A 13,271-nucleotide genomic window follows, 5' to 3' on the forward strand; every position below is an offset into this window, starting at 1 on the left:
ATTAAAATACTTTTCATTTGTGCTGCTGATACTGCTAGCACGTAGAGAAGCCTACAGTCAAAATTAGGTCTGATTCCCTAACCCACACCATTCTACTATAGTGTATTTACTGTAAAGTAGTGAAAGTCTGAAAGTGTTAGTTTGTTATTTGTTCAATTGTGTTCGATTCTTTGTGACCCCATAGATTCTAGCCTGCCAGGCTCTGCCAAGTCCATGGAATTCTCTAGGCAAGAATACCAGAGTGGATTGCCATTCACTTCTCCAGGGGATCTTCCCAACCCAGATGCTTTACCATCTGAGCCACCAGGGAAGCCCAATTTCCATAAATACAGTCTATTTCTTACGTCATTTGAATCTCAAACAAACTTCATAATACAGGTATTATCCCCTTTTTATTGATGAGGAATTCAAGATCTACAGACAGTAGACAACTTAGTGTAGAAATTCAGAACAGTATGACCTGAGTTAGATGACATGATCAAATTTTTCCTCTAAGATAGTATTTTCATCATTCTAGGAGGGTAGATAACCCCTCTCTACTTCAGGTTTCTTCTCTATAAGATGGGTACTCTAACAGTCTATTTGACAGGAAAGTTGTGGGGATATATAAAGCATGTAGAAACATGTCTGGCACATAGCAAGACTATAGTAAGTGTTGCTACCACCACTTATTATTGCTATTTTTATTATTTGTAAAATGAAATCCTTGCTTTGTATGAGTTTTAAGTGAGCTAATCTATGTACAGTGCGTAGAATTATGTCTGAGACGTACTTAATGTTCATTACACATGAACTGTGTGTCCAGTTTAATTCTCTTTCAAATGCATTACTTCTAAACTGTGCAGATAACTCCTTTTGCTCTCTACTGGGTAATAACAAACAGGAACTGTCAAAAGTTGAAAGCATTTTACTTGTATGTAGTGTTTTCCTTGGATGCTTGAATAATGCATATCTTTTTAGTGTCATGATTATTGCAAGGTTTATATCATTTGAAAATATGTATTGAAATGAATCATGTGCCATGTAATGACTGTTCTGATGAGGATTTTAATAACGTAATAAGATTTTATTCAAAATATCAGGAATGGTTAAAATAATCAGAAAATACTCTTCAAATGTAAATGATCTTCCCTCCTTCATTTCCCTAATTTTAAAAATCTTAGGCTCAAAACAAAAAAATGGAAAGATATGCAGGCAATTCAATACCTCAAATTACAAAGTTATATTAGCATAGCCAGGATTTTTACTTACTTGTGGCCCATTTCATGAGCAATTGTAAATGCAAGGTTTAAGCCATTGTCTTCAGCAATAATACATTTTCTCTTTTCACTACACATTCCACTCAAGTAAGCTATACCTAGAAAACACAAACATTAATTATCAAATGTCAGAATTAAAGTCCAAATATTTATGTTTGGTATTAATAGAAGAAAAGAAAAATGACAGTTTTCACCCTCAAATATATCTATTAAACTGTGATATCCAGCCCCTATAAATAATTTCAGGAGAAATATATATATGTCACTCAATAAACTGTTAATAGTCTTTTAAATTTCATATTTTAGATGGAGTAATTTTATCAATTATATAATTCTCCAAGGAATACCATAAAAATACATTTTATAAATATCACTTTTCATCATCATGTAAGATAGTCACAACTTAGAAAATGTAAATAAAAAAGCAATGATTATTTAAGCATTTCTCAAATCTTGAAATCTCATTTCAAAGAAATACCCTAAAATAAATTACATTTAGAAGATTCTTGAACTCACATTTATATTCTGAGTTAGTAACATTTTGAAATTTTATTTTGTAAAATATCATTTTAACTAATGTAACTTAAAAACTATCCATGGTAATTGGAAAACTAAAAGTGTTTCCTTTGAAAATTTCTTAGCTAATAAAGATGATCTGATCCAGAGTACATGATACTGAAATATTAAGACAAAAATTTCAGCAAAACATTTGACCTTTTGGTTTAAATTATTAGTAAAGATGATAATATATGAAATCACTTATACTCATTTGTCAAAGATTTATATACTATTTTACTAATTAAGACATATATTTCAATAAATATTATTTAATACAAGGTACTATAATCATCCAAGAGTATATTTTATGTATTCTCAAGTAACAAGATATCTGTTATAAGAAATATATATTTTTTGAATTATTTGTATGCTTTCTAAATTTCATCTCCTTTTAAAATACATGTAATCTCATTTTGTGAAAAAAATTAATGGACAGGTAAAATGATTTGCCAAAGATCACATGACTACCAAGGATGAATCCATCCACCAGCTAATTTTATTTTGCTTTTGATTACAATTTAGAGCACGCTAATGAAAGATGGTTAGCTGAATGCTGTGACTTTTTTCTCTCTTCAGAAATCTGAAGAATAATGGTAAGGAATAATTAAATTTAAATAAAACGACAAATCATCTTGACCATGTTTTGGGGAGAGAAGATTCGTGAAGAAAGATGGACTGATTTAGTGGAGCCACAGCTCAAATGATAGGAAAGAAGGAGTTTATGAGCACAGTAGAACCCTAGAGAGGCTCAAGACTGAAACACACAGGTTTGAGGAAAGGCATTGCTGGAGGGTTGAAAATGGAGATTAGTTCAAAGTATATCCTTAACTACTCTTTCAAACCTTCATACTAATGTCAAGGCCTGGTATCCACTGGTTTATCAGAAAAATGAAGATATATTTGTTAGGCAAAATGTAGTATATACGTGTTATTTAAAAAACAGAACTAGAGAAAGAAATGGTCAAGAGATTAAGTATAAAGATGTTATTTTCTCATTGTATTTAGAAATTAAAATAGATCTTACAGACATTCCAAATCCACAAAGAGATGAATAGCTTCTCTATTAATAGATGGGTGGATGGACATATGAATGGATCAATAGATGATAAGTCCTACTTTATTTGGCTTATTAAGGCAATTGAAATTACGCTATGATTAAATCTAGATAAAGTAGAAGGAAAGATGAAGGCAATAATGAGCAGAAGGAAGAAGAGAAGGAAGAGGCGAGAAACACGTTGTTTAGTTCCATTCAACAATAAGTGAAATAAAAACTTTTAAAAATTCTTAAACTTTAGCATGAATATTATCAGTGCTAAAATGAAAGTTAGTTACTTAGTCATGGCTCCTCTGTCCATGGGATTCTCTAGGCAAGAATACTAGGGTGGGTGGCCATTGCCTTCTCCAACGGATCTTCCTGACCCAGAGATCGAACCTGGGTCTCCTGCATTGCAGGCAGATTCTTTACTGTCTGAGCCACCAGGGAAGCCCTGAGTGTGATAAGGCATGGTCTTATTAAAACAACAAGAGATGGAAAATCAAGATTTAGGAGTAACTGAACTTGTGTCCTGACTGAAGGGAAGAAGAGAGGTGGAAAGAATGGAGAGAGAGATGCAGGATGAAAGTGAAGTACCCCCTCTTAAAAGGATATCAAAATTCTCTTGAGCATTTTAAGACTTTTAAAAACACATAATTTGAGATTAAATGTTCTGCAAAAATTCTAAATCAAGCTCAACTATAATTAACATGCCGATGACCACTGTTTGGTACAAAATTTCCTTTAGGATGCCCATATACTTCTTCATGTTTTTCACAACTGAAATAATTTCATCACCATATGTAGATTAAAATTCAGCCAATGTGTGTTGTCATGTCATATATTCCTTTGCTATGTGGACCAGTACATATCAAATTTAATCACTTTAATAAGTATTATATTTCTTCACCCATACCCATTCAAATATATTGTTCCCAAATAAAGACCGTATTGTAGCTTGTTTTTAAATTCCTGTATTTTCTCCATTATTCTTTTTCTTATATGCTTTCCCATATTTTTCTGTAATATTACTACACCGGCCAGGATTTTCAATGTACTGTTGAAATTTCCGTGGTATTGAGCTCTTCGCTTTCCCTGCTGACTTTAGGAGGAATGTTTACAGATTTACAATGGAAGATGATTCCTACAGAATTTTCATAGATATAGCTTATTAAGTAAAGGAGCTTAGTTTCTAACATTTTTGTATGTCTAAGTGAAAAAAAGAGGCAATGTTATCTGAGGCGTGGGTCAAAGGTGAATGGGAGTTGGAAATACTTTTTGGAAAAGAAATAGAAACTTGGAATAGCAACTGAGAGAAACAGGAAAGACAGCTGAGGAAGAAGTCAGGAAATACTTAATGTAAATGGATCAGAAAGTATATGGTTCTGCAGTGGATGGAGAGCAAGAGCCTGGGTGGTACTAACATGCCCAGTTGAATGGTATACAACCTAATGGCTGACACAGAGAAGGCTAACGTGTGGATGAAATCTGGGCTGAGGTTTTGTTGATCAGGTATAAAGGAAGAATCCCAGGGTGTAAGAGATTACAGTAAAACTTAAGAGTCAGAGAAAAGATAGAACTTGCAACGGCTCTATGCTTGATAATTAAAGAGGAAGGGTTGGAGCCTGATCATTAAAAATGAATACAGTGGTCAGGAGAATGGAGTCATCAATGAAGTAGAAGAAGAGACACTTTCCAAAGAAGTACTGGAGACTGTGACACGAGAGGTATTTAGGGATTTTTAGATTTCAGAGCTGAAATTCCAAGACACGACTTAGGTATTGCCATGAGGGTAGAAAAGGGCAGAGGTAGAGGTTGAGGTCAAAGAATCATTAAGTAGTGCTCAGGGAACTGATACCATGAACATGAAATTGCACCTGATCACAATTAACTCAGGAAGGTGAGAAACACAGCCAATATCCACAGGAAATGTGGGCAGGGATCAAGGAGAGAGAGGAGTCACAGTGACAGTGAAGGATAGGATGGCAAAGATCAGAGTTTCAGCTTCAAATGGTGAGTTTTACATGAGGATAGGAGAGATTCTGACTTAGAAGCAGCAGTGGGAAGCAGGGGGAATGCAACAGTGTAAAACTTTGCTATCTTCCCAGCACCTGCCCTGTGGTACAAGGATGAGAAAGAATAAACAGTGACCTCTCTGGGGACACTAAATTCTTCACCGCTGCTGCTGCTGCTGTGTCGCTTCAATCGTGTCGGACTCTGTGTGACCCCATAGATGGCAGCCCACCAGGCTCCCCCGTCCCTGGCATTCTCCAGGCAAGAACACTGGAGTGGGTTGCCATTTCCTTCTCCAATGCATGACAGTGAAAAGTGAAAGTGAAGTTGCTCAGTCGTGTCAGACTTCTAGCAACCCCATGGACTGCAGCCTACCAGGCTCCTCCGTCCATGGGATTTTCCAGGCAAGAGTACTGGAGTGGGGTGCCATTGCCTTCTCCCACTAGGTATGGGAAATCAGTAACTATTGTATGGTCATATTAAAATATATGGTGATAAAAATGATCTTTACAATACACAAGACATTTTATACTATAAAATATTTTATGAAATAAAATTCAAATATTGATAGAGGAATGATTACAACCAAGTGTCAAAAAATTCAAATCACATTTTCATAGAACAAAAAGACCACATAAATATGCTAAATTGTTAATATCAATTATATTATGTGAAGTGATTATAGGTAATTTTTCTTCCTTTTTTCCCATTTTCCAAGTTCATGTGTTTAAAATAGCTTTACAGTGAGAAAATTAAAGACAGAAAATTATACTCATGTCTATGAAATCTGAGCAGTAATCAATACAATGTCTTCTACATCAGAATGTAATTTAACAACCAAAAAAGATCCTCTCCTATTGTTCTTTTACTTAAGTGTAAAGTCAAAATCTTCAACTAAGTTTCTAATAAATTTGAATTTCATTGTTCTTACATTTGGCACACAAAGGAGATTTTCTTTGACTTGAAAGTTATGGAGAATAATTGTAACCATGACTAATTTAAATGACTTGCATTATTCTGTTTAAAAGCCCTTGCTTTTCAGGTCCTTTCAAGAACCCACATGTTTCCTATTATAATAAGGGGTAGAGGTTAGGAGGGGAAAGGATTTAACACAGCTGTTATTTAAAGATAGATATAACACAGGTCCTTTTTAAAGCACTTTTTCAATATAAAAAACTTATGAAAAGACAAAGGAAACCAAAACAATTTCTAATTTCTCAACTAAAAATTAATCAAATCATATACCAGGAGTCAAGAGAATTTCACATCTGAAAACAAAACACTGGACATGATATGATATACCTCTTCAAGATAATCAGAAACCTTTAAAACTCTACAGGATGCATGCTATAATAACAGACTAATTAGAAAATCAGAGTGTTTTTTTAATTAATTTATTTTAACTGAAGACTAATAATGTTACAATATTGTGGTGGTTTTTGCCATACATTGACATGAATCAGCCAAGGGTGTACATGTGTCCCCCTATCCTGAACACCCCTCCCACCTCCCTCCTCATCCCATCCCTCTGGGTTTTGAGTGCCCTGAGTTTGTATATGATCAAATGGGTGTATCCTACCAAAAGTAAGTCTTCCAGCTGCAGAACTGTTGCTTTTAGCCAGTGGGTAAACCACCTCAGTTCAGAATCCTAGCTTTCCTGGCACAATCCTAGCAAGTTATTTATCTTATGATTGCACCCTATGAGGTAAGTTATTTATCTATGTGTCCTACTATTTCTTGAATCCTAATGTAATGTATGTGACAAGGGCCAAAGGTACATACTGAGCTCTGCCTTCAGGAGTATAAGCTACACAAACACCCGTTTAAAAATGTTATCACTGAGACATAAAGACATACATAGGATATTATGGGATAATTTTTTTAAGACACTGAATAGGGGGAAATCAAAGCAGGAAACAATTTTAGAGAGGGAAACTGGTTGGTGGTATCACTGAGTGGGAAGAGGTGAGTCAGGGAAAGAAGTAAAAATTGGGTGTGGAATTTCTGAACTAAGGATTGATTATGGAAAAGGGTAAGCAAATTCTTATGGGAATTGATGTTACTGATGGAGGGGAAGCTTCTGTTCTTTAAATATGCAAGCCATGTAGTACATCTCTGCATCAGCACGGTATCTGGCACATTCTCAGTAAGGGGCACTTTAAAGGAAAAGCATAGAAAGACTAATATAAAATGTGAGTCGATTGAGGGCTTTGAAAAAAAAAATATAATTTAGAAGAAACAAATGTATTTCATCCACCAATTAGAAAAAAATTTATAATAACTTAATCATGGTGCCCTGAAAATGTAAAATTCACTTACACGATAATATTCAAATTGGGCTTTGAACATATTTTAAAACAAATACTCGCCTTACTACTTTGCAAATTATCTGCCTCTCTTCCATTAAGAGACAAGATGATCTAGGAATATAAAATTATAAGTATGTAAGTTAAGAGTTTAATATCACTATAATTATAAAGGTATTTAAGAATAGGCTTCCAGATCCTCTTAAATGTTTAAGTCATCTGTAACATTCTTAACAGTGTAGTTTCTACAAATACTATGAAAAAAGTGACTCCTAAGAATAATCAAAACAGTATTAGTTTAATAAAAAAGCATAACAGGCTCTGTGGTCAAATAAGGCAAAATATTGTTTAGACATTAAAATGTTGTTTGTATGTTCCTATATCATGGGAGAATGAGACTCTTTTGTGAAAACCACATAGAAATGTCAAATAATATACAATATACAAATTTTTTAATATATAGCTAAGGTTGATGTAAAAATAATTCCAAGTACAGGAACAAAGCTTAAAAAATTCAAGGCCTGAGTGATAAGATCATGAGTTAATGCTGTCAGAACCTGGGTATCATATAAGACACAAGTCTTATTAAATAATGGGTGTGGTTCCAAAATATCTGCATGACAGGTATTTAGTGAGTAAAGAACTAAGATCCATATACAAATAAGAAAGCCTGGAATTGATGCTGTTAATGACTTTGAAACAGACTTGAATATAACTTTAAAAATCCATATGTAGGGAAGCAACAAGGAACTCTGGCTCAAAATAAATTCTGGGAATGCTAGAAAAGACTTCATAAACAAATCAAAACCCAAGCCATCATCATGCATAAGTGTAAAGCCAAAAGAATACTAAGCCATGAATGTAATGTACAAATTGATCATACAATTTGGGGATCATGCAAGGATTACAGAATTCCTTGTCAGTTAAGTAAAAACAAATGAAATATCACTATGATATCATCTCAGCAAACAGAAAATTCCCACAGGAAAGTCAACTTAAGATCACAAATAAAAATCACCAGCCAAGTAAAGAAAGGGTACACTGTGAGAGAGAAGTCACTTCCATATTAAAATTAGAGAATAAATGGTGATGAAATAAAGACATTTTTAACATAAAGATATGGAACCTGAATCCACATTCACTGGGTCACCACAAACCAAATGGATCTTTTTGTAAATTAGAGATAGAAACCCCTTCTAATGGTACATTATATCAAAATATTGGTATAGATAATGCTGTGATAAATACAGGAATGCATCTATCTTTCTGAATTAGTGCTTTCATCTTTCAGATGAATATGCAGAAATGGAATACTAGATCAACTGGTAATGCTATTCTTATACCTTTTGAGGAATATCCATACTGTTTTCCATCAAGAATCAGGATATGGAAATAACCTAAGTGCCCATCAATAGATGAATGGATTAAGAAGATGTCTTACATATATACAATACTACTCAATTATTAAAAAAAAAAAGATGCAATCTTGTTATTTGTGACAATATGCTTGGACCTTGAAGGAATTAGGCTAAGTGAAATAAGTATAATAGATGAAGAAAGATAAATACCATGTGATTTTACTCACATGTGTATATAAGCAAACAAAAACCAAATAAATGAACAAACAAAACCAGATAAAAACCAAAAGATACAGACAACAGAGTAGTGGGTTACCAAAGTGGAAGTGGCAATGGGGAGGGCAAAATAGGGGTTTAAATGCATGGTGACAGATGAAACTAAACTTACGGTAATGAGCATAATATAGTGTACACAGAGGTTGAAATACTATATAATGTATGCATGAAACATAATGTTATAAACCAACGATACTTTAATACATTAAAAAGCTAATCAGCAAAAATTATCAGTATAAAGAAATGTTAAAGAACTTTCTTCAAAAAGAAGGAAAAAAATCTCATAATGAAACATGAAAATGCAAAGAAAATAAAGAATAAACACATAAACTGTAAATAAATATCAAGTATACAAAACACTGATTTTAATGTTCTACAATTTTAAAACACAGAGAACTGAATATAGTGGGGGGAATGAATGGAGTTTAAGTGTTCAAAAGTCTAGCAATATCAGGAGACCAGTAAAAGGAGACATGCATAACACATACAGTAATTTCAAAAGAATAGGAAAATAATATATAACCCACAATTGTAAAGAAAATGGAATACAAATATTGGATTTACTTATATAAAAAGGCAAAAAAGGGTAAAGAAACAAGAAATAAAGTGAAAAATAAAACAGATAACATTTCATACCAAAAATTTAATTAAATATAAAAGACTAAATATAGTAAACTCAAACTAAAATGATAGAATTGCATAATAAAAATAAACCCTAGCTGTACTCTGCTTCCTAGAGATACACTTTAAAAATAAGGACATAGATAAGTTAAAAGTATAAGAAAATAAAATGGTATAATATGTAAAAATTAACCAAAACAGAGTAGAAGAGATCATATAAATACTACAATTGTGCAAATTATAGCGAAGTGAATTGAAGCCACAAGCATATCAAAGATAGAGGATTGTTTTTATAATAAAAGGATTTCTACAACAAAAATATCACAACTTATAGGCTCAAAATGCATAAAGCAAAATGAATAGAATTAAGAAGAGAAACAGACAATTCTACAATTAAACTGGGAAACTTTAATGTGTCTCTTTACAGCTGATGGAACAACCATAAAAAATTCACTAAGGACATAACAAATCCAAACAATAAATCAGCATGTCTGTCTTAACTGACCTAAGAACATTGCACACAACAAAAGTCAAATTCTTTTTATGTGTACATGGTATATTTATAAAACTGACCACTTAGTGAGTATTGGAAAACACTCAATACATTTCAAATGTGGAAATAATCCAAAGTATGTTCACTGGTCATGATGTAAATAATCTAAAGAACTAAAAAGATAACCAGAAAAAACCAAACAGTCTAGACATGAGATGATACTTCTAAACAGTCCACAAGTCAAAGAATTTATAATGGAAATTAGAAAGTACTTTACACATAGTTATAATAAAAAGAAACCACATCAAAAATATGTGAACTGCAATGACAATGCTTAGAAAATTCTTAGTGTATATTAGGAAAAAAACAAGAGACTGAAAAATCAATGGTTAAAATTCCTCCCAGGAGATGGGAAAAGAAGAGAGCATCAAAGCTTAAGAAAGCAGAAGGAAGGAAATAATAAAGAGGAAAATCATGGAAAAATAAAACAAATGTAGAAGAAAACTGACAAAAATGGAAACTTTCCTAGTAAACTGATTAAGAATAAAAGCGTGACAAATATAAATACACTACCATCAAAAATGAATACGGAAATGTCTCTACAAATCCTAAAGACAATACGGTAATATATAAAATAGCATGCTAATAAATTTTACAATTTACCAAAGTTGTCACAAGAAGAAACACAAAATCAAAAATTTCTATAATAACCTCCTTTTTCCATTGTACTCCAACTATATTGGCTTTTTTGGGGTGAGGGGTAGGAGTCATTTCTCAAATGTACAAGCATGTTTTTACCTCAAGGCTTCTTCACTGGCTTTTCACCTGTCTGGAACATTCTCTACATAGATCTCTTTCTACATCATCTACCAATTTTTTAAAATATCGTAACCAAGCAGGATCCTATGGTGCTTTCCTGGGGGAGACCCTTCTTGCCATGTCCTCTACCTGCCTCTCGCAGTAAACCTGTAATCTCCCAGGCCTCCCCTGGGTGACAAAAGCCTAGCTCAAGAATTAATGAGTGATAAATTAGGAATTTGGGATTAACATATACAAAAAAAAATTAATGATTGAAAAGTTGTGAACACACAGTGACAAAAGCAACAGCTGGACCAGCGGGGCTATAACAATTTAAACAAGTCAGCCATATGGCAGTCACAGAATCTTTAGTTCCTCCCTGATGTATATAGAAACTGTATCTGATGCACATTCCTGAGTTGTTTTATAGATATTACAGCCCCTACCAAATGGAAGAACTATATGATGACCATGAGCATGTAGTCCCCAGTCCAACTGGAGCCTGAGGACTGATAATGTTAAGCCCTCTGACAACACCCTATTACCTCACCACCAATCAATCAGAGAATTGTGCACAAGCTGATCATATCTCCTGCAACTCCTCTCTCTCATCTTTCCTTTTAAAATGCTTCCCTGCAACTTATCAGTGAGTTTGTAGTTTTTGCACATTAGCTGCTCTCAACTCCTTGTCTGGCACCTACTCCACGTCTGCACTTTCTTCACCACAACCTGGTGTTAGTAGATTGGTTTTACCGTGCACAAGTGAGCAAACCCAAGTTCCATTCTGTAACAACAACACTTTTCAGTAAGGCATTTCTGGATTACCACATTTAAAATTATAAATAGGGAGGGGCCGGGACTGCAAAAAAAATAAAATAAAATATAATTATAAATACTCTTCTTTCCACCCTGGTGTTCCCAGGTTATCTCTTCCTTAGATCTACTGTTTTTTTCTATGCTTCATTTTATTTCATTTTTAATGCCTCATTTCCTTTTTATCTTTTAACATACCAATTAATCTAATTATTTACCATGACTATTGACCATCTCTCCTTCAGTATGTGTCACGTGGGCAAGAAAGCACTGAGAAATCAATTTGTTTATTCACAATGTATAGACTATGTTTTGTATATACAGTGATAATAATTTTAAAGTACACCAATACACAATTCTTTTTTTTTTAATTTTATTTTATTTTTAAACTTTACAAAATTGTATTAGTTTTGCCAAATATCGAAATGAATCCGCCACAGGTATACATGTGTTCCCCATCCTGAACCCTCCTCCCTCCTCCCTCCCCAAACCATCCCTTTGGGTCGTCCCAGTGCACCAGCCCCAAGCATCCAGTATCGTGCATCGAACCTGGACTGGCGACTCGTTTCATACATGATATTATACATGTTTCAATGCCATTCTCCCAAATCTTCCCACCCTCTCCCTCTGCAACAGAGTCCATAAGACTTTGTATTTCTACACTGGTGATGTTTTCCTAGTCATCTAAAGACTCTGCTCTGATAGCAGGTTGGAAGGGATTAGGATTACTGGTATTCTATTGGAATTGTAGAGGATATGGATTGGGAAATCCCAGGTCAATATAGCATGGCTCAAATAGGGAATTAAGGAAAATATGATGTGACTATAGAGAGAGACTTAACTATCACTTCTGAGCCTACTTTGATTCTCACTGTCAAGGGGTGGGTGGTTTAATGCAGGGGGCTTCCCAGGTGGCGCTAGTGGTAAAGAATCTGCTTGCCAATGAAGGTGATGCATGAGACTAGGGTTTAATCCTTGAGTTGGGAAGATATCTTGGAGAAAGAAATGGCAACCCACTCCCGTACTCTTGCCTGGAAAATCCCAGGGACAGAGGAGCTACAATTCATGAGGTTGCAAATAGTTGGACATGACTGAGCACACATGCACACACACACACACACATGCACAAACACACACAGAGATGACATACTAGAAGCTGAGCAGTGTCTCCAGTAGAAGCTGGAAGGGTGGGGAGTGGGATGGGTGGGAAGGTGAGGAACGGGTGAAGAGACCTGAATAGGAAGGTTACAGAACCCTGAGTTGAATATTCTTGAGTTGACTCCACCAGCTACATTCCTGGGAGCCAAGTGCAGTGGTGTGTTGTGTTGCCATGTAAACTAGGACTTTCTTCACTGTGAAGCAACAAAGACCTAAAGATCTCCAAGGGCAGAGAAAGAATGGTGATTTCTGATCTACAGCATATCACCCAGGCTACTTGGAAAGAATCAAATGAGAATTTGGGGGATTATCTGGCAAAACGAATATGAGCTAAAAGCAAACAAAAGCAAAAACAAGGTAGTAATTTAAACTAGAAAAAATATTAATTGACAAGTTTATATTTTCAGCCACTTGGAATCAAGTAGGAACTTGTGAAAGATACAATCTTAATATATTATAGAAAGCTGCTGCTGCTGCTAAGTCGCTTAAGTCGTGTCCGACTCTGTGCGACCCCATCGAGGGCAGCCCACCAGGCTCCCCCGTCCCTGGGATTCTCCAGGCAAGAACACTGGAGTGGGTTGCCAT

At 34.5% G+C, this 13,271-nt stretch overlaps 1 protein-coding gene across 1 annotated transcript in view; it reads right to left on the reverse strand.

Annotated features, from left to right (window-relative positions):
* Positions 1-13,271, reverse strand: part of ADAMTS19 (ADAM metallopeptidase with thrombospondin type 1 motif 19) — a 270,596-nt gene that overhangs the window by 135,164 nt on the left and 122,161 nt on the right. The window contains exon 8 of the mRNA XM_070374733.1: positions 1,252-1,357. Within this exon, the coding sequence (XP_070230834.1) occupies positions 1,252-1,357 (106 nt within the window). The remainder of the gene's footprint in view (positions 1-1,251; positions 1,358-13,271) is intronic.

The sequence above is a fragment of the Bos mutus genome, chromosome 7, assembly GCF_027580195.1.
Source record: "Bos mutus isolate GX-2022 chromosome 7, NWIPB_WYAK_1.1, whole genome shotgun sequence".
Lineage (NCBI taxonomy): Eukaryota > Metazoa > Chordata > Mammalia > Artiodactyla > Bovidae > Bos > Bos mutus.